This window comes from Pseudonaja textilis, chromosome 2, assembly GCF_049901715.1.
Source record: "Pseudonaja textilis isolate UNSWEBS1 chromosome 2, rPseTex1.2, whole genome shotgun sequence".
NCBI classification, from domain to species: domain Eukaryota; kingdom Metazoa; phylum Chordata; class Lepidosauria; order Squamata; family Elapidae; genus Pseudonaja; species Pseudonaja textilis.
Genome location: NC_141991.1, coordinates 183,171,520 through 183,193,805, shown reverse-complemented (window position 1 = coordinate 183,193,805; position 22,286 = coordinate 183,171,520). Strand labels below are relative to the sequence as shown.

Genomic DNA, 22,286 nt, shown 5'->3' with positions numbered 1-22,286 from the left:
TTCAGTTTATGAGGAAATCTTCATTTGGTGCCTAGAAGCAAGCCACAAGGCACTGGAGGAAACAGAACTGAAGCTATAAGTAACTAGGATGAATCACAGCAAGATACAATTGTTATTCAGTCAGGAGCTCTTTGGTTCTAATTTTTGGACAAGACTTCACCACCATAACCCTAAAGAGATGGTTGTACAACTTGGAGGTAGTCTTGGATTTATGATTCTTCCTGATAGATTAGTAGATAGAGGCCATGGCCAAGTATCTCAATCAATTCCATTCTTGGATCAGAAGTTACTGACTTTTGCTATTATTTACTCATCTTTGGGCTAACAAAGACCCATTTGAAGCTACTATACCACAAATGCAGAATGCAGCAGTAGCAGCTATAGCAGAATGGCACTTAAATTGCAGCAAATCAGCTTCTGAGCCCAAATTAAAATGCTGGTCATTACTTTAATAGACTGTTGTGGCTTTAACCAGGAGATGATTCAACGGGCATCGTGTAACTTTATCAAATTAGTTAATTTTAAATTTTATGCAATTACAATTAAATCAAATTTAGTTTTCCAAATCCCATTCCCATATTATATATATTATTCACATATTATGTTTATTATGTGTTCCCTGATATGCCATTGAAAAGTCCGATGTGGTTATAAATGTAATGCACCTGTGGTTTAACAGTTATTAGCCCCGTCCCCCCAAAAAAATAAAATAGAGATTGTAACCTTCTCTATAACATATAGAATCTGGAAGAGATTTATATCGTATAATCTTTTCATCAAATATATCTGTAGGGAGTTTCACACTCAAAGCATTCCTAAGATAGAAGGGGGAAAGGAACTCAAACAACCCCCAGAAATTCATAAAAAAAATAAATACATCAAGCATATGCTCACCATACAATTCCCATATTTTCAATGAAGATAGCATAAGAAAGCTCATATTCTGCTTGATAGTCCCTTTGGGACTTTTTATTTGAAGGTTAGGTATCTTTGGGGGGGGGAGAAATGAAGGGAAGCCAAGTGCTTTATATACCACCTTTCCTATAAGAAGTTAAGGCAAACATGGGAATCCCTCTTTCAGATTTTCCTCAAGATAGGAGAGGAAGGAAGGGAGGAGAGAGAGAGAGAGAGAAAGAGTGCTAGTTAGCTTCCATGCTGCAAAGGGAGGGGGGTTCCTTTTGGATGGCAGATTCAGAGGATCCTGATGCTAACACACCCTTTCAGGTTGAGCCTGAAATCCTGTGATTAACCAGTGCAATGATTTCAAAAGTGTTGTGTGATCATGGCCATTTAGTTGCTGCATTGTGGGCCTGCTGCAGCTTCTGGGTCACCTCAAAGGCTTCCCATGTAGAGTGTGTTAAGAGTAATCCAACAAACAGTATGATTAAGATACGAGTTACCATCACCAAAGTATCCCAGTCCATGTAAGGTTGCCCTTGTATCATGGTCCATAAAAGGCCAGGTTTCTTTCTCCAAATGGGTTATTATACGCGTGTGTATTTTGCAGAAGAAATGTAAGAAGGTCTGAAGAATTAGTTTCACAAGGGCCCTTCTTTTCGTTCCCTTTTTCTTTCTCAAAGAAGCAAGAGTATAGAGAGGAGATGTATCATATTCACATTTATGCTCACTTTAGAAGATGGAATAATGTGACATATATTAAGATCCCTGTTAAATTCCTTTCTCTGTTAAAATAATAAGCAGTCCTTTCTGTTTTATCTAACAGAGCCTGTGGCACATTTATTTGTGAGGGAAATTAAACAGAATTGGGATTCCTAGCCTCCATTTTTTTTTCCAGGCCTACACATTTTTCTCTTTCTTTACAATCTTTTGAGATTAGCTAACAACACAGCCTGTAAATAAATTACATCTCTCTTGCAGTCAGTTCTGGTGACCAACTTTTGAGAGCTGAGTTTTTACTCAGGATGCATCCTGTCGTCTGTAGCTATTCAAATAACCAGACTTAAAGCTACAGGGTACATGTCACACAGATTATAAAATACGGACAAAGTTCAAATTAAAAGCAAGTGTTTAAGTAGATTAGCAACACCCGTTCCAATATTAGGCTCTTGATCATAAAATTTGTGGCGCAGAAGGGACCTTTGAAAGGAAAAAAAAAAGATTTATCTATGCCTGGCTAGGGTTTTTGGCTTGTTTTTATTATACTATTTCCTGGCCAAGTTTCTCAATGGTAACAAGGAACGAATATGAAAAAGACTTTACCCTGAGGCATTTTATGAGCAGGCAAGGCTCAAGGAAGTCTTGTCATTGCTGGGCTAGTTTATGTGGTTTCTATTTAAAAAACTTGCAGGAAGAGCCAAAATTCATGTATATTGAAAACATAGTTATAATTATGGGGTGCAGATGGCTAGGCCTTCCTTTGGATACCAGTTTATGATCTACACAAGCCTTAGTGCCTTAAGTTGCTGAACTTTCTGATGTCCTATATTGCTTTGCGAACCTATTTTAGGTATGAATTTTAGTGTGATAAATTTGTACCACAATTTTCTATCTGCCCAGTTCAATTAGGTGTTTGCGCAGACAGAGTCCCTTCCAATTCTGTTATTCTATGTTCTGTGTTCTAAATACGAGCATAAATGCTACGGAATAGAACCTTTCCTTTGAAAGGCAGCCTTTTTGGTCTCATGCCGGGGACTTGTTTCAGACCACAGTAAGCAATTCATTGGGTTGCATTCTAGATGCTTGTTCTATTTTTCCTGTGCTAAAGCCGTGCTTAACCTTCCAAGCAGATACTAAGTAGTCCTCAACTTACAACTACAATTGAGCCCAACATTTCTGTTTTGTTAAACGAGACATTTGTTAAGTGAGGTTTTTGCCTCATTTTACGACCTTTCTTTCCTCGGTTGTTAAGTGAATCACTGCAGTTGATAAGTCAGTAAGCCGCTTGTTAAGTGAATCTGGCTTCCTCATTGGCTTTGCCAATACTTAACTTATTCTATTGTGATAATAAATGCATTGTTATGTGGATCCTTTCCCTCTTCTTTCTTTTACTTGTGAGAAGGTCGCAAAAGGGGATCACATGACTCTGGGACACTGCAACCGTTATAAATATGAACCAGTTGCCAAGGCTCTGAATTTTGATCACATGTTCAGAGGGATGTTGCCAAGGTTGTAACTGTGAAAATTGATCATTGGTCACTTTTTTTCAGCGCCGTTGTAACTTTGAAAGTAGTCCCCGACTTACACTTCATTTAGTGACTGTTCACACTTAATGACTCTTGTAGCATCCCCATGGACACATGATCAAAGTTCAGACACTTGGCAACCAGTTCATATTTATGACGGTTACAGTGTTCCGGGTTCATGCGATCACGTTTTGCGACCTTCCGACAAGCAAAGTCAATGGGGAAGCCAGATTCACTTAACAACCATGTTACTAACTTAACAACTGCAGTGGTTCACTTAACAACTGTGGCAAGAATGGTCCTAAAATGGGACAAAATGCATTTAAGAACTGTCTCGCTTAGCAACATAATTTCTGGGCTCAATTATGGTCATACATCGAGGACTACCTGTCTACAGATCAAACTTTATCGGAAGGTGTGAATCCCTTGGAGTTGGCACAGTTATAAAATTGAATCTCTAAATGTGCAAAACATCCACTTTGCAAAAGAATAAACTCAATTCTGTATCTGGCAGTTGGTTGGTTGTGCAGGGTCATAATGACTTCTTGTTTTCTATCCTAGATGATTTGACGCCAACATCATTGTAATGACACGTGCCAATCATTCAATTGTTGCAGTATTAAGAGTGGTATCCACTTTGATAGAAAAAATCGGTGTTGTCTGCCCCTGATCCTGAGATAGTAACAGAAAAAAAATAGAGTCTGCCTGAAGCAGGAGCAAGGGGTGTCTACAAAAAATGGATATATACAGTATATATTTTCTTTGAAGTCTGATGCCTGTCTCCTGAAACATCTGCTTTTTCTTGTGAGTTTGGCACCCACCCTCCGTCTCCAGTGTGGAATAATCATACACCTGTTAATAAGGGCCATGTGGAAATGGCTTCTCTCCAAGGCAATGTTTATGCTCTGAGAAAGGGGGAATAGGGATCGTAATTTTTCAATGACAAATTTCTTGGTGGTAAAGAAGATGGAACAGTGATTCCTATTCAGAATAACTGGTGGATGCAATGCTGGGTTTTATTTATGCAAGTCATTTATATGGTGCACGTCTTCAACAAGTAATTCGGGGTGACTGGCATAGGGTGCAAACCCTAACATCCCCTCTCCAAGTTTATAAAAGAAAATAAAATGCAATTAAATAATTATCTCAGTAAGTAATCAAAGCACCTCACAGGAACACACCATAATTTATCAGGTTCTACCAGTGTCCCAACCCGAATCTCTGAGAGCAAAGCTGGGTCATCATGCCTTACAAATGGTCAGTAAGGTTGGGGCCATCTGATATAAGGGAGAATTCTGTTCTAAAGGGCAGGTGCCCCGAAAAGGCATATATCTCTTGGGTTCCACTAGATCAGGTGTCCCCAACAAGCTAGGTTGTGTGTGTGAAACATCCCCTTCCCTGCTGCTGCCGTCAGTCTATGGACCCAGAAAGGTTGCTGACTGCTGCATTAGATTTCATTGTTTCGCACTATTGTAAGTGATTTGGCGTATCTTTTTATTGGCTCTTCAAAATTTCTCTCCATTGCTTGAAATCATATTCTGTAGCTTCCTTTTGCTGAAATTTGGTGGCAGAAGTTCAACAAATGTGTTCATTTAAATCATATCCCTCTTATGAGGATGCAGTGCGACACTATCTCTGCAATATTCATCAGATTTCGATAGGGGTGCTAATCCTGTGACAAGTTTAGTTCAGTGAAATTGGTGCTCGCAGTGGCTATATACCTTCATGTGGCTTTTTTTAAAAACACACTGATTAAAAAAAAATTCCATAACTGTTAAAAAGCACAATGAATATGCTCTGCTGCGTTTTATTATAAACTTAGAGAAGCCATGGAAGTTCAGATTGACTGCTATTAGGTACCACAGATACTTAAAATCCATGCATGTAGTGGAAAAACATGCTCTCATTTTATTAGACCTCTATGTTGAATTATGTATTTTTAAAACAGCCATGAGTCCAGAAGATATGATTAGTGGTGCTGACAAATCTGAACTACCAGCTTTAAATCTTCAGAGGGTTTTCGTTTAATTGCTTAGGAGTGTCATCATCTTTCTGAAAAGCCCTTATTTTCAGTATAGTATTTTTTAGTAGCTCGCAATTCAGAAGAAGGATAGGCCTCCTGTCTGACCCTCCTCTCATTTTCTGACCCTATTTTTATAATGTTTGTTCACTGATGTGTTTTCCTAGTCAGTTGTAAAAAAAATTTTTTTTAAATATTTCCTATATCCTTCTAACAAACAGTGGCCCATCACTGGAGGCTTTCAAGAAGAGACTGGATAACCATTTATCAGAAATCGTATATGCTGCATAAGCAGGGCGTTGGACTAGATGACCTCCAAGGTCCCGTCCGGCTCTATTACTGTTACTGTTACAAGCACATGTCTGACTCATTTACTCTTCTCTCATGAGCCTCCATGGGAATTTCCTATTTTCATCAGAACAATGAAAGCAGAATCTCATCACTGTAAATTCATGCAACACCACAATGCACGTACCAAAAGGACTTGCTTTGGGGATATCACAACACAGTTTTGCATCCCCCCCAACAGGATGCTGTAAGTCAAACTTAAATAAACTGTAAACCAGGGCTGTCCAACCTTGGCAACTTTAAGACTTGTGGACTTCAACTCCCAGAATTCCTCAGCTTTGCTGGCTGAGGAATTCTGGGAGTTGAAGTCCACAAGTCTTAAAGTTGCCAAGGTTGGACACCCCTGCTGTAAACCCAGAGTTAGTTCCTGCCAGTCAACACTAGCTACAAATCATATTCAGATAGTGGGGAAATTATTTCAAACTGGAAACAAAAACTTCAGACCTTGAAGGAGAAACAGAGAAGAAACGTAAGGGTCAGGTGAGTTGCCTATTATTGAAATAACAGGCTAAATCGGCCTATTTTACAGCTGCGGCTAGCTAAAGCATCAAAGGAGTGAAGTTTGACACCCCTGCCATGATCCACATAAGGATTTGCTCCTTGGTTCTGACATCAGAGTACAACTACATGTGACTTCTCATCCCTAGTACAGATGATTAGCGCTAGAGAAGTAGGAGACGCCAAAGTTGAAAGAAATCTGTCTAGAATTGCCAAATATCACAGATGCCTCTATGGTGTAGTTTATCTCCTGCTTCTCTCACACATGCTGAATTAAACAGCGTAGGGAACAAAGGGGAGCGCCAGACGGAATGGGAGAAGTCACAGCTGCATTCTTGTTTTGCAGCTGTGGATTTTTTTTAAAGAAACAGGCACAGTCTCTGCAATTGCAGCCTGACGGCCTTAGATCTCACGTACTGTGCTAAATTTAAAGCTTTGATTTTTTTTTTTAAATATATATACACTTTCCAGGACTAAAATACTTCATTTAAGAAAGTACCTTTAAGCATTTCTAGTTTCCTAAAGGTTAGGAAACATGCGAATGATGCTTCATATTGCTCAGATTCTTATTCTGGTTACTTTGATACGAACCTAAAAGAAATGAATTGTGTCAGGGGTGTCAAACTTGCGGGCCAGATGCGTCACGCATTGGCCACGCCCATGCCTGGTTTAGCGAAGGAAAAAAAGTTGCGATACGTCACATGATGACACTATGATGAAGCGAGTTTGACACCCCTGTACTACGGGGTGTTATAAGATACATGTCTGAATCCTTATGTTGTGTCTATAACTATATTTTAACAAATCCTAAGTCAGGTTGTATAGCTAAGGAAAATTTGAACAGATTCAGTTTAAGCTAGATCAAATTAAACTTCAAGGGCTTATTAAAAGGATATTTCAGTGTTAATATGATCTTCTGAAATGCATGTCATTACTTTAAGCTTTGTAAAGCCTGTGTAAAAATGCTTTAAGCCTGAATAGTTTAATCAGAGACTGAGATGGCATACTCATTTGGATCCTTCTTCTTTGACTCATCTGCTTTATGGATCAGACACTATTCTGTTTTTGAGTGGAGCATTCAAGGTCACACAAAAATTTGAGGAAGAGATTTTGCCCTTAATTCCTGTTGGGAAAAAAAAACCCCTAAAAATAGAATTCAGATTCCTTGACTTCCTTTTGGTTTTATATATGATCTTGTTCCTCTGCCTGAATAATCTCCAGAAACAGTTTGCAACACCCAGAATGAGGTAGACCCCAAATGATATGATGGAATAGGATGTTGTAAGGCAGCAGCAAATATAAAAGTTACATAGAAAGCTGCAATTTAAACGTGCTTTTTCATGGCCTAATTACCTAGGTAGTAGTGCAGGGGTGTCAAAGTCACATCGTCACGGTGGCGTCATGTAACGTATCAAGATTTTTTTCCCCTTTGCTAAACCAGGTGTGGCCGTGGCGAGAGTGTGACACATCAGGCTGGGAGTTTGACAGCCCTGTAGTAGTGTTGTAGGACACTATCGGTCATTATTACAGCTGTTACTTAAAAGTTGTATCTGCAATGTTTTTTTTATTTTTTATTTTGCTCCTATTCAATATAATAAAAGCATTAGCCTGTCTCTTGCGCTCATTGGTTTAATGCACGGTTAGATTGGATACCTTCATTTTTCTCAGCAAAATGCTAAGTAAGATAGTAAATCCAAAGATGAACTTTCATTGAGATTTAATCATGTTACTATTTCATAATAATAAACATGTTAACTATAAAAATATTGACAGGAGTTTGAAATACACCCCCCCACACACAAAAAAAACCCCATTTCAGCAACTTTTAAATACTGCACACCGTGGTTTATTTTTTTTTTTTGCCTTGTAAGCAGTGCTCCTGATTTCAGATGGAACTCTACCAAGCAAATTCATTTTGCTCTCCCTTCTCTTGCGAACATGCTTTACGGCCCTTTGGAGACAATGTGATGAAGAAAATTGGCGGGAACTAAGCTCAGAAATGGGTCCAACTGTCAGGAGGTGCTCAATTTGAACTGCACATCTTTCTCTTTTGTCAGATTGTTGGCTGTGATCGTCAGCTGGGAAGCCCCGTGAAGGAAGATAACTGTGGGGTCTGTGATGGCGATGGTTCCACCTGCCGGCTTGTCCGAGGCCAATATAAATCTCAGCTCTTGGCAAATAAATGTAAGATGTTGACTTGACTTTTACCTCAGTGGGAATATGACTGTGCTCCAAACCATAATATGTAAAAGAAAGAAAAAAATGGAGTGTAAGGCCCTTAAATTTTTAGTAACAACCGAAGCTATCCTAAAAAATGTTTTCTTGAACTTTCCTGGCCTCAACCTGGGAAATCAAACGCAGTTAATTTCTGAACATTCCACCTTCTCCCAAGAAAAGGATTGGATCCTTCTGTTTTGGGAGCTGTTAAATAGGTTTGCCAGATGTCACAAAGAACGTAGCTATTTTTCTTTACATATCGGAGAACAGCTCTACAGATGAGACTAGTCTTGCAGCGTAATAGGAAAAAGCTGCACCTGCTGAATAATTTTTGCCTGATCTCTTGTCTGTTAGACGTATGCAACCCGTGTTGTGTTTGGAATCGTGCCAAGTGTAGCGGAGAACGGGGCATGCTCAATGCAGTCGTCAGTGCCTTGAAAAATAACGAGACCGAATGTACATGCCATGAAAGCATGCAAAGACTTTGCAAATACAGCCTACTGTATTTTATGAGGCTGCAGGAAGGGTAACACAGGCAAACTATGTAGAATGGCTTGAACTGCTTGGACAAAGAGCAGCTTTAAAAATAGAATAAGTAAACCAATAATTCTTTCTTAGATACTTTCCTTGAATATAAAGCTTTTTAAAATGCAGAAGTGATTACTCATTATGGTAATAGCTGTGGTACAAACAGATATCAGGCCCTTTTCCATAACTTCTCTCTTCTTTATTTTCCTTTTTGTTGTTGTTGTTGTCGTCACTGTTTATGTTTCCTGCTTGCATTTAGATATTTTCGGTGTCTTACTGCTCCCGGTTTTTAGTTCTATTCTTGCTGCTTCTCCATGCCTTGATTCTCAGGTTTTCATCATTTCTCAAATGCAACATAGGGATTTTATGCACCATGACATTGGAAAACTGGAGAACAATCCATTTTGTTGGTACCAGTAGGAAAGAAAAACGATAACATGAATGCCATGTTGTCATTGTGATATTCAATTTTGCATCAGATATCCCAGTACTATTCACACCGATTCCATATTTGCATCAATTGTACGTTGATGTCATGATTCATATGCCTTCATTTGGAGACAATAAAAAATCATCTCTGATATCCTTTAACCTCACTTTGCTTTCTGGAAGGAAACTCATGGGAAGAAGACATGATTTGATCCTTTTGATCAACCAGCAAATGGACTGGTGCAGTTCTTTGCCCCCCTCCCCCACCCATGAGTAATTTGCATGTGTCTGGAGATTAACCCCACTTGAACTACTGCTTAAGCAAGAACGACTGAAAATGAATCTCAATCTAGACTTAGTGGAGTATAAATGCTAAGGCACACTCATTGCTTCAATTGCTTTGTCTTAAAAAATTACTTCCCTCCGTTTTCCTCTTGTTCGTCACCCATTTTTTTTCTGTGAGTCCGTCTGCTTTTTCTTTCAGTTTGCAAACCTCAAGACAAACCTCATCTCCTTTTTTAAAAAAATTCTCTGGGGACAGCCTTTCTTGGAGAAGCAGAATAATACATGAATAGGAAACTATTGATTGAACACTAAGTTGATCATGCAGAAATGGCTGAGTGGCAGGAGGAAGGATGCCAGAAACTTGCAAGAAACACACCTCAGCCACAAAAAGAGCAAAGGATATAGTGCTTCCACTTTGTGCAGTTTGAACTTTGGATGTTCTTACATTCATTTGCAGGCCCTGATGATTTTAAATCAAAGAAAACCAGAAAGTTCCAGGGTTGTAGATGGGAATTCCCCACTTTTAGAGATTTTAGGTGAACAAGTATACCTAAATGGATCTCAGTAAGACCGGAGGGAGGGAAGGAGGGAGGGAGAAAGAGAGAGAGAGAGAGATTGGCCTAGTCAAGAGTAATTTAGATTTTCCCCTAAGAACCTTTCCTAATGAGCCATTCATACATTATCCAGATGCTATTAAGTAAAGTAAATAATGAATTTGAATTGCAGACCTACTGAACATCTGTATCTTCACTGCTATCTCATACTGACATTTTGCACCAGAAAGTTCTGATTACTTCAGTGATCATTGGGATTTATATTAACCAAGCCATATTAACCAAGTCAACAAATAATTTTAGGTGTGATTTCTGCTAAATTTCTGACCAATTCATGGCTCTTTTCAGTGGTGGAATTCAAAATTTTTTACTACCGGCTCTGTGGGCATGGCTTATTTGGTAGGTGTGGCTTGGTGGTCATGTGACTGGGTGGACGTGCGTGGTGGTCATGTGACTGGGTGGGCGTGGCCAACTCAATGTCACTCACATCAAGGGGTGCCTCACCTGGCCCCTCCCCTCCCAGCCATTCCTTGTCACCCAGCCTCAACTTATCTATAGTTCTGTAAAAAGGTCATTCACCTTTTCTGACTTTATTATCTGCATACCATAGATGTACTTTCATGGACCACTGAAAGGAGGAAATGGCTCACATGCTTTACTCAAGAGTGTGATAGGCAACAGGCTTTTAAGGGGCTGCCACAAAGAAAGGTGGGGGGTGTATTTTCCAAAGCTCCAGGAGGCAAACAAGAAGCAATGGATGGAAACTGAACAAAGAGAGAAGCAACCTAAAACTAAAGAGAAACTTTCTGACAGTGAGAACAATTAACCAGTGGATCTGCTTGTCCCCAGAAGTTCTGGGTGCTCAATCACTGGAAGTTTTTAAGAAAAGACTGGACAGCCATTTCTCTGAAATGGTATAGGGTTTCCCCAAAAGTCCCTTCTAAGTGTTATTCTGACACCTTTCCCAGGACCTCTACTCAGAGTTTGGCATCCTCAGTTTTCCTGCCTGAGCTGGGGGTTAGACTAGAAGACCTCCAAACTCCCTTTCAACTCTGTTAAACACACATGTATTTATGCTCTGGACTATAGACATTGAATGCATGTAAACTCTGAAAAATATGTGGTAGCCCTGGGAAAAAGAAAGGCAGTAGAATCACTTTAGGTGTAGGGACAGTGTAAAATATTAACACATGATAAATAATGGAACAATTAAAAATAATAGCACAGAGTTTTCTCTGTCTCTCTTTCTCCTTCCTATTTCTTTTTCTTTCTTTCTCTTTCTTTGTCTCTTTCTGTCTTTCTTTCCCTTCCTTTCTTTTTCTCTCTCTCTCACACACACTACACTCTCTCTCTCTCTCCCTATTTCTTTTTCTTTCTTTCTTTCTCTTCCTCTTCCTTTGTCTCCCTTCCTCTTTCTTTCTTCCTTCCTTCCTTCCTTCCTTCCTTCCTTCCTTCCTTCCTTCCTTCCTTCCTTCCTTCCTTCCTTCCTTCCTTCTTTCTTTCTTTCTTTCTTTCTTTCTTTCTTTCTTTCTTTCTTTCTTTCTTTCTTTCTTTCTTTCTTTCTTCTTTCTCTCTCTCTCTCACACACATCCACCCCCTGTCGGTCTTCATTCCCTCTCACTCCAGGCACCTTACTCACAAAGGAAAGTGAATCCAGCATTAGAGAAGTTCTGCAGGTAAATGGACTTGCATTTGAAGCTCCTGCAAACTTCCCCATGGCTGGATTTACCCCCCCACACACAGCGTTCTTTCCCTCTTCTCCAGGCACTTTACTCACAAGGGGAGGCGATACTTCTAGTGTCCATGAAGAATCAGCCTTGGAACAGTTTTGCAGGTTAACGGACCGCTGCTCCACCCACAGTCATGTGTTTTCAAGTCGCTGCTTGAAAATGCATGGCTAGGGCGGGGGAGCAGTCCTCTTTTAAACTGGGGCAGCGAGCATCGGGTGGGCGGGGCAAGCGAGTGAGCAGAAACTGGGTGACTGGGTTGGGGGCGTGGCCAGCTAGATGTTGCTACCGGTTTGGCGACCCACGCCAAATTCTTGCTAGCGGTTCGCCCAAGTAGGTGCGAACTGGCTGAATAGCATCTCTGGCTCTTCTTGATTCTTGTCTTCAGATTCCTTCCTCCCCTGTTGCATCTCAGCCTGCAGTTCTTCTAGTAATAACGGAAAGAAAAACGGGGGCGGGGGGGAGGTATGAATCTTTATAGTGGTTTGATTCCCATTTGTTCACTGTAAATATTACAGAAATCCTTTGGAAGCTAACTGGGCAATCCGATGGGCGCCTGACTTTGTGAACTGTAAGGGAGAAATACGTTGGACATGACTGGAGAGAGGCAACGGAGAGGAAATATGAACAAATGCATGTTTGAGCTCATGGATTATATACAGGCATCCAAGTGGGCATTTCAAACTTGTGCTCTGAGTGATGTTGTAGTTGGGGAGACAAATACAATTGAAATGCCTCCATGAGTTAACTCTGGGAAAGTTAGAAAAATATATGTAGGGAGGACTTGTGGAGGAAATGAAAAGGTGTAAAAAGTGCACTTCCCTAGAAGCAGATCACAAAAAGGTCACATTCCAAGAATAATAAAGCAATCCTGTAATATTCGGATGTGGTTGTGCAATTGGAATTGAGTTCCTACAAAAATTAAAAGCAGTTTTTACAGCCAAGGAACTCATAGGAGGAATACTTTCAAATATTAAGAACATATTGTCATTGAAGGGGCATAATCTGGAAACCAGTGCACATTTTGTGTAAGTGGGGCATTCTAGGGTCACAATAAAAATGTTTTCCTTGTGCTCTGGTTGAGTTTGGAGGACATTCACTCTAATGTTACAAATTTAAACAATCGATCAAGAAATCAAGGAACTGCTGAGCTACACAGGAATGTTTTAAAGGAAAGAAAAGAATACTTTTTTTTTCTCCCTGGAATAAAGCAATGTAATAGAGATTTGGGAGTTTTCTAGAACTAAATAGCATAGCAGGAAAAGAAGCTCAGGGCAAAGGAAATGGGGAATAAAAATTATTCTCTCTTCCTTTCTCTTTTATCAAGATTCTCCAGTGTTTCTTGGAAAAAGGAAAACAGAACTACAAGGTTTTTGTTTTAGATTAGTTGAGCATAAGAACATTCATACAGTGGTAGGCATTAAAGCGCAAAATCTGATTTTGTTTAATAAGACTGTCTACATTCAGCATATTCCCCAGATGGCTGAATATTATATTTTAAAGATGTTTTTAAAAATATGTTGTCTGTAGATAATTTTATTCTTAGATACCCTACACATTTTTACAATCCTTTCCTAGATAATACGTGGCACAGGCTGGGGATGGGGGCATTTTTGCTTTCATTTGTGATTTACCCTTAATTTTTTGCCTGGAAAGGAACATCTGTTAAGCAGGTAGCAGGAAAATGTCAGAGGCATCCTGTCACACTTAAGGGGTTCAGATTTTTTTAGCACTTTGAATTAGCAGATTCTGTGCCAAAAATATGCTGGAAATGGTTTTTTTTTCTTTTTAAACATTCCAAACACTCTGTTGGTTTCATCATACTGGTTTCATTTTCTCTTCGTATCTGCATTTATTTTGTGCTTCTGCTTTGTGTCCATTGCTAAGGAAAAATAGGAAAAGGAAGGAAGAGGAAAAATGTCTGTAACATTGCAACTATTAGCCTTTCTAAGAAAAATAACTACCGTAGTATTCATAGGGCTGGTATATCAATCCCAGAGGGGCTGGAAACAGAAAAGCGGTGGGGTGAGAGGAGATATGCATCTCTGGCTTGCCTCCTACACTCTTCTTAAAGGAGAAACATCTGGTTGGTGTCCTCTTCTTGCCTATAAAAATGAAAGATTACTTGAAAAGTTCGGCAGTTCAGCAATTGAGGGTCCTTCTCTACATCCCCCGATTTTATTAGCCCCCTTATAGAATGAATCTGGGATGTTTTTTTTTTAAAAAAAACCATAGAACAACCCAGTTTGGAAGCTGTGCTGAATAAAGAACTCAGGTTGCTTCCTAGACATGCCCAAATCGATCCCAGCCACTTGGAGCAGCTTCAGGGAGATAGCGTCGTTTTTTGGGGCGGGTGGGTGGTTCTGGATTATAGAAAGAAATATTCCTGTGGTACTCAGCAGGGTCAAATCCAAGCAAGTAACATCAAGGGAAATGATTCCAAAAAATGGTAGCCAAGGCCAAGGGTCTAGGTATTGAGAAAGGAAACTTCAGACAGAATTGGTTTCACATCATAGAGAGCTTAAAACAAGAAATTTAGCCAAGAATATGTTCCATTCTCAGGAAGTTTCATTTTGGGAATTAATTAGCTACTGTGCTGCTTTCTAAAACTGTGATATATTTGACTAACGCGGTGTGACAAGTGGAAACAGCCACTATGATTCATAAACCATAGATTATGACCTAACAGGATGCGAGTACTAGGTCAAACTGTTTCACTGGTGCTTTGGGTTTAGCTCGTTGCATAAACCCAATTATTAAGGTTTGTGAACAATGTTTTATTCCTCAACATAATCTGTGAACTCAGTTTATTGCATTTAATTCCACAAATTAAAGCAAGCCATAGGTTAATACTTCATGTAAACTCAAGGTGTGAGTCATGAGACATTAATGTGTCTCAGTCAGAAGTAGAATAATCATGTAAGAGTCCATATGGCAACCAAATCTCACATAGCTGTGAGACTAAAAACCAGAAAGTTTTTTCATCAATGAAATTGTAGAAAAGTTGGGGGGCAAAGAACCAGATGTAAACTGCAATAGCTGTTGGAGAAGACTACAAGTCTCATGTTAATAGAGGACAATCAGATCCATAAAGTGTTTTCATTCATACAATAAACATACAATAACATATAATAAAGATTCTTATCCGGCAATGCCTTAATGTAGTGTCTGCTGAATTTAAGTTGAGGAGCCTGTATCTACATCAACTTATTACATATTGCCTTGCCAAAATCACAGAGAACCAAGGAGCTAAAGAGAGACGTTCTTGCTAATGTCAAACTTTAGGATAGTCTAGAGTCTAGACAATAATATGACTGAACACCTTGGGCAAAAGTGGGCATAGCTCTTTGCCTCTACCAGTTTGGCTTTGAAAAGGACATTGAAATTCTTCTCTTGGCTTTGGTGGAACTAAACACTCAAAGGCAGAGTAAGATTTCAGCAGAATTTTCAGTCTACTAGGCAACATATGACATGTTGGGTCATTGTTTCATATATTTCCTTACCTAAACAGAGAAACCGAATGACCATGGGCAGGCAACAAAAAGCAGTAAGAATGGGAGCAACGTTCAACTCCCCAATGGCTTCCGCAGTGACTTTCCTAATAGGAAAGTGGCAGGGAGCATTGGAATGATGATCATGTAACCACAACAGTACATCAGCACTGAAGCAGTCACAGCTTTGCCCAGTTTCAATTCCCCAGGAGTGGTTAGATGACCATTTCACCCAGTAGAAGGTTACAAACAACCCGTCAGTTTTAGTAGTACATTATACAGTTTCCATATCACAGAGAGAAGGAAGGCATATCAAAAGCCCCTTTGACAATATTGTGTTCACTGGAAATTAAAAAGAAAATAAAGAAAATTTGTGGTTGTTTGTTCTTCAAATGACCTGGAGATAAACACAGACTTTCTATTTTCACAAGTCTCATTCCATTAACTTCTTTTAAACCTATTATTATATTACAGAGACCAAAAAGGTCTTGCTAACACATTTTAATATTTGAAAATGGAAAAAACATACTTGTGGGGGGGAAGTACTTTAAAAGGACATTTCTGTCCGTTTATGAAAACATTTTAGAGTGTAGCTATGATTAGCTCTGTGTAAAATAAATACAAAGATGAACTGGCTTCCAGCAAATATTCTTACATCATTATTTTAAATCAGTTTAAAAGATGAAACGATTGAAAGAAGAAATGTGTTGAAAGGAAAGTTGAGTTCACACTAACCAGAACCAGAAAGCTGGTTTTTTGAAATAAATAAAAGTAATGATAAATATATAAATAAATGAGGGGAAATGCACTTTTTAGTAGGTATTTCAGAGTTGGCCACTGATCATACAACATCTGTGTTTACGAAAAACCATTTACAGAGCGCAGGAGTTTGCAGAAAATATAAAGAAAGAACTAAACCAAAGACCTAATAATATATCCAGAAACATGTGCCTCCCATTGGTCAGTTTGGTGCCCTAGGAGGCTCACAAGCAGCACATGAGAGGCACAGTCCTTGAAGTAAGATATACTTGTCAAAACTAATGGTTGTCAGGTCAGAGATCATCCTTACAAGCTAAATGTATTGTTCAACTATGCGCTGTGTGAAAAAAAAAATCTTGCTTTTATGTATCCGAAAATTTTCATTATTAAATTTCATTGGGGACTCTGTAAGAAGGAGGGGAAATAGCTATCTTCCCGCTGTCTCACAGCAACCTTTGATTTCTATTATTTATTGCTTATTAGAGATTATCACTCAACTGACAAGATCTCTTGGCAATTTATGCACATCTGCCATTTGTTTTCCTGTTGGCAACTTTCCTTTGCAGGAATTTAGTTACTAGGTTTTACAATTCCCAGTATGGTGGCTAAACTCTTGGTACTTTTTATCTGATGGTACTAGAATTGTGTATTGAGAGAAGTTCATTAGCAGTTTTGCTTTTTGACTCAACTGTGCAGTTTAAGTATTAGAAAAAGCACATAGAGATCCATACACATACAACACACAAATATGTAATGCTATTTAGTATTTTATGGCTGCCTTGTTTTTCCAAGGCCTCCCTATCTTAGCAAGGCACATAGAGCCTAAATAGTTATAAACACTGAAGCATAAAGAAGGGGAAAAGTTAGGAACCAGTTAGTTTTTTTCCTTTTCTTTTCCTTTTTGGTTTTTCTTAAATTACAACATGCACAAGCAACATTAAGTAACAATGCACAGTTGATATTAGTATTAAAATGTAGCTTAAGACAGAAATGTTTATTATACAATAAATCATTTGAGCATTTTGCAGTTATCAAAACTAGATGTATATTTTAATCAACCTTAAGCTGCAGACCAATTTGGCCTAGAGGAAAAGGCACCAGGCTAGAAAATGGGAGGCTATGAGTTCAAGTCTTCCCTTAGCCATGAAAGCCAGTTGGGTGACTTTGGGTGAATCTCTCTCAACCCATCTGGGGCGTATAGAGGAGAAAGTAGGGACAATAGAAGAGAAAGTAGTATTAGGTAAGTTCACTGCCTTGAATTATTTTTTAAAAATAATAAAGTTGGGATACAAACAAATATTAACAATAACATCTTAGAAATCATATTTAACGTTAACATAACCACTTTTTTCTTTCTCATTAAAGACTTAAACTATCTAAATCGTGCGAATGTTAATAACCTTTAAACAATACCATATACATTCCATTCTATTCAAATAATATAATGCACTACTTGTGTTTAAAATAATACAATAAAAAATAAAAATTATTTTGGAACTAAAATGAATGAATAACCGATAGATTTTTTTAAAAAATCCTTATTTTGACATGTTGAATTTATATTTAATTTTCTCAATCATTGTGCAAAATTGCACAATAGGATCTACAGTCTGAGAAAGGCTGCTAATCCTGGTATCACATAGTTATTTTCCTCTTTTTTCTGTGATACTTACGTACTCACGAGTTTTTACAACTCTCTTGCAGCAGACGGTTATTTTCATAGATTTATATAAGGGATCCTTCCATCTCTTCCCCATTCACCTCCACATCATCTCAGTAACATAATCGCTGAATATCATCATAGCAAATACTTTACTTTAGCCATAGAAAATAATTTTAAAGTTTGATTATGTTTCTTCGTTTATTTTATTTTATTTTTTTAACATTCATGAAAATTCTTTGTGCAAATTCTTGAAGAACAGGAGTAGATTTCAAGATGCTTAATGCTGATGCATTAAGACCATAAGGGTTTGTTTTACAAGAGACTTTGTTTAATTTAAACAGATTTTTCTCGAAAACAGGGCCATTGACTGGGCATATAAAGCATGCTTGTTTCACATTTAGTTTTTCTTCAGGGTTCATTGGATTTGAGTGTTTTTATTTTAAGTGACCAAAGTATGGCTTGCAATTTTCCCATGAAAATGGTTTTCTCTGCTTGGTTGAGCTTCCTTTGCTTGTTGACCATGTGTGTTTTTTTGCTTCCCTGCCTCCCGAATCCAGTGGATGACACTGTTGTTGTTATTCCCTACGGAAGTCGTCATGTTCGCCTAGTACTGAAAGGCCCTGATCATTTATGTAAGTATAAATACGCTTGCTATATTGAAATACTTCTAATAACCTTTGGAACTCTATTTCAAACAAGGCTCTATGGCTCTTTTATTTTAGGGAGATTGAAACAAGAACAAGGGGCTTCACAGGGAGCCCATATCTGGGTTGCAAGAGTTCAGATGACTATGAGATGCCTTCTTTTTGCTTAATTTTTTTTTTAGTTTTACTGTAATTTCTTCAGTTGATTGTTGTGAGATGCACAGTGGTGTTGGATCAGGCAGCATAATAATAATAATAATAATAATAATAATAATAATAATAATAATAATAATAATGTAATAATACCAACTAAGGTAATCCTGACTTATATGGGTGTGTTCTAAAACCACTATCTGATTTTCCACTCAATAAGTTATGCATGTGCACGTACATAATTTCTGTAAAATGTGTTTTTTGTTGATACGAATATACAGTATTGAGATGAATTACTCATGAATTTAACACATTGTTCTTACGCTTACCTTTGTTTCATGGAGCAAAGAGTAAAGGAATCAACAGCCAGATTGTGCTATTAAAGGAGTTACCCATAGAAAATAAAAATATGGAAGGAAAAAGGTTGGGAGCTTTATAGGTCTTCAGTTTACTGAATTAGAATGTGTTTGACAGAGTTATGATAGGGCATGTATTTACAGTAGCCATTGATTGAAAGACCAGTAAAAATCTAAATGTAAAGCAAAAATTGTGAATAAATCTAAGTTTTTGTTGGCATTTGAAGTTCATTTCCTCCCACAATGGAGGCGTGTGGTAAAAATATACTGATTCCTTACTTGGAATGTATAATGATAGAAAAGAGCAGAAAAAGCTTTTCATGATATTCTAAGCAATATTGCTTTTTAGCTTTCCTTTTTTTTTTTTTTTGAAAACAGTTTTATTGGTTTTTTTAACAAACAGACAAAAACAGACAAAACATAAAAGCATCAGCTCTCTTCCATACTATATACAAACAGTGTGTCGGTTGGTTCATCAGTTTTGTGCATCCATTTCATAGTCTCAATTACGGTTATGTTACATAATAACTCTTATTTTCAATCCTAACTTATATATCCTCATATCATTGTTAAAAAAAGTCATTTGACTATACTTTTATTCACTCATACTTTATGAGATAACTATAATTTAAGTAATTTATTCTATAACAAATCATATAATCATGCCAATTCTATCCTAAAAAAAACAAAAAAACACTTTATAGATATAGTGTCTAATAACAAAAGAAAAAACAAGAATAGCTTTCCTTTATGCTGCCTGTACAGATAAAATGTTGTATGCAACATATCTTTTTCCAAGTTGCCACGTTTGATTCCTAATCTTGCTTGGCTTCAATACATACTGTATATATGCTGCTCTCAATTTATGCATAGAATTCTGAATGGCATGTATATCCAGCATGTATATTCCTATGTCTCTTTTTCAGCGGAAGAGTTAAATTGACCTTTTTCTCCAATTCTGCTGAAGCTATTGTACACTCTTGTACAGAAACCATACAACATATAGCATATTTTAGATTAGGATGTGTCTTTCAGAACTAAAAGGACTACCCAGTCCTATAGAGACAGTAAATACTTGCAGCTGGTTGTCAGCTGTAAGATAAGTAATAGTAAAACTATGAAAGGGAAAAGAAGTTTCATGTTGTCATAATTAAGGACATTTTATGTTGGATTATATTCTATGTGCTCTTGATAAGCTACCTTAGGTATATACAATTTGGTTTTGGGTGTAAAATGTATAATTGTGAACATTTATCAGTAGATTGCAAGTTATAAACTTTGAAAGAGGGGAAAATATGTAATATTTGCCTACAAGATAGAATACTAAGAAATAAATATTATTTTGCGAATGCTTGGCCTCTACTCCTGTGGCTCTTATTTGCCATGCATGCTGTTTTTTAGACTAGTAAACATTATCATTTTGGTTCTCTGCTGCCAATGGAATTAAGGAGGGCGGGAGAGAAACGCTTTTACAGAAACCAGTGTCTAGAAATACAAAAAGAGGGAGCAAGTATTTTCCACTGGATTAGGGCAGGATTTTTGTCCTGATATGGTCTGTTACTTTTATCCCTGTATTTAGTCATTGAGTAAGAGGGGGCAGAATTAGAGTGTGATGTAGTTGTATCATGATGCATAAGTTTCTATGTAGAATTATAATAGTACAGCTGCCACCGTCTGGACTACTATTAGATTAATTACAAGGCTTAGAAAGACTCTGAAGCAAAAGCCCCCAATCTTTTGAGGATCAGAGACATGGAGAGAGGTTTTTCCGTGCACCAGGGAGTATGTGGTTTTGTATGCTTCCTGCGTCCCGTAGATGGGGCCTGGTTTCTGGCAATCCGCAGACCAGTGCAAATCCACAGACCTAGGGTTGGAAACCGTTGCCCTGAAGGATAAGCTCAGTATTGGAGGGTAGAAATTAAATTACAATAAGTCTTTAAACAGAGAACCAGTTTAAAACTGTGGTGGCGTAGTAGTTAGAATGCAGTACTGCAGGCTACTTCTGAAAACCGCCGGCTGCCTGCAATTTGGCAGTTTGAATCTCACCAGGCTCAAAGTTGACTCAGCTTTCTATCCTTAGATAAAATGAGGTAAAATGAGGACCCAGATTGTTGGGGGCAATATACTAACTCTGTAAACTGCTTAGCGAGGGCTGTAAAGCACTGTGAAGCAGTATATGTCTAACTGCCATTACTATTGCTATTAACCCATTGAAACTGTAGTTGGAATAGCAAATATAACATTAATTGACTTATCAAAGGTTCTGTACATGTGTAGATTTTTTTTCTTCCATTCAATCATGTCTGGTTCTCAGACACTGCCTGGACAAGTCCTGGCAGTTTCCTTGGAAAAGTTTTTCAGATGTAGTTTGCCATTGCCTCCTTCCCAAGGCTGAAAGAAAGTGCCTGGCCCAAGGTGACCCAGCTGGCTACAAGCCCAAAGCAGAAGTAAAACTCACAGTCTCTATTTCTAGCCTGATGCTTAACCCCTACACCAAACTGGCTCCCCGTTTCGATAATAATTCTCCCCTATTCATTTTACGTTCCCCTAAATAGGTTGGCAGTAGTGATGAGATAAGTGAAAGAGCAAATGTATTAAAGGAAACAATAAAATACATTAAAGCATGCATTACATATGCCAGTAGGCTTTTGCAAGAAGAAAAGAGATAGTGTGCACAATTAAAATGGAGTACAAAGGCAAAATTAACCATATTTAAGGCATCAAGTTGGGTAAATTAGTGCAAAATGTGTTTGGAAAGTATATATAGCAATGAGCGTAGTCTTAGAAGCAGGCAGAATACATGTCACAGAGATTGTGATCTTGCTAAATGCTTGGGGCGGGGGGGGGGAATATGCCCCTGTAGTAAGCAATGGATACTTATTATACTGATCATGGATAAAGTTTGAACATGTAAACTTCCAAAATAAAACTAAAAAGCCTAGAGCAGTGATGGTGATGGATCCTTTGGAAGTTGCATAAGAAAACATTGCTCTCGTGCAGCCCCTGAGGTGTCTGAAAATTGTGCGAGCGTTTTCTCATGATTTTATGAGGCCCTGTAAATGCAGAGCTCTCTTGTGCAATTTCCAGAGAGCCTGGAGCAGTGGTTGCCAATTGGTGGGCCAGGGACCACTGGTGGGCCAGGAACCACTGGTGGTCCATGAGAAAATTTTGGTGGTCTGCAGAACAATGTTCCCCCCAAAGCACTCCCCCCCCAAAGCAATTAATCCAGGCTGTGTGGGAACACAAGGCTGTGCTGCCCACATGGCCCGCCCACCCGCTAGCTCCCATCCTTCGGCTGAGCGCAAACCTTACCTTGAGAAGAGCCACGTGAAGTGGAACTGGAAGGTAAGACTAACGGTGGGGGAGGGAAGTCCACCCCAGGGTGGCTTGTTGATGTTGGTGGGAAAGTCGGTCCCATATTCCAGAGCTGCAGTAGTCACAGGACTGGCCCTTTGGTCATCCCAGAGCAGC

The 22,286-nt window shown here is 38.5% G+C and overlaps 1 protein-coding gene across 4 annotated transcripts in view; it reads left to right on the top strand.

Moving 5' to 3' along the window:
- The window catches only part of ADAMTSL1 (ADAMTS like 1), a 507,559-nt gene that overhangs the window by 351,764 nt on the left and 133,509 nt on the right, over nucleotides 1-22,286 (top strand). For all 4 annotated transcript variants that reach the window (XM_087926578.1, XM_087926579.1, XM_087926577.1 and 1 more), the window contains 2 exons: nucleotides 8,067-8,193; nucleotides 18,220-18,294. In XM_087926578.1, coding sequence (XP_087782704.1) covers nucleotides 8,067-8,193; nucleotides 18,220-18,294 — 202 coding nt within the window. The remainder of the gene's footprint in view (nucleotides 1-8,066; nucleotides 8,194-18,219; nucleotides 18,295-22,286) is intronic.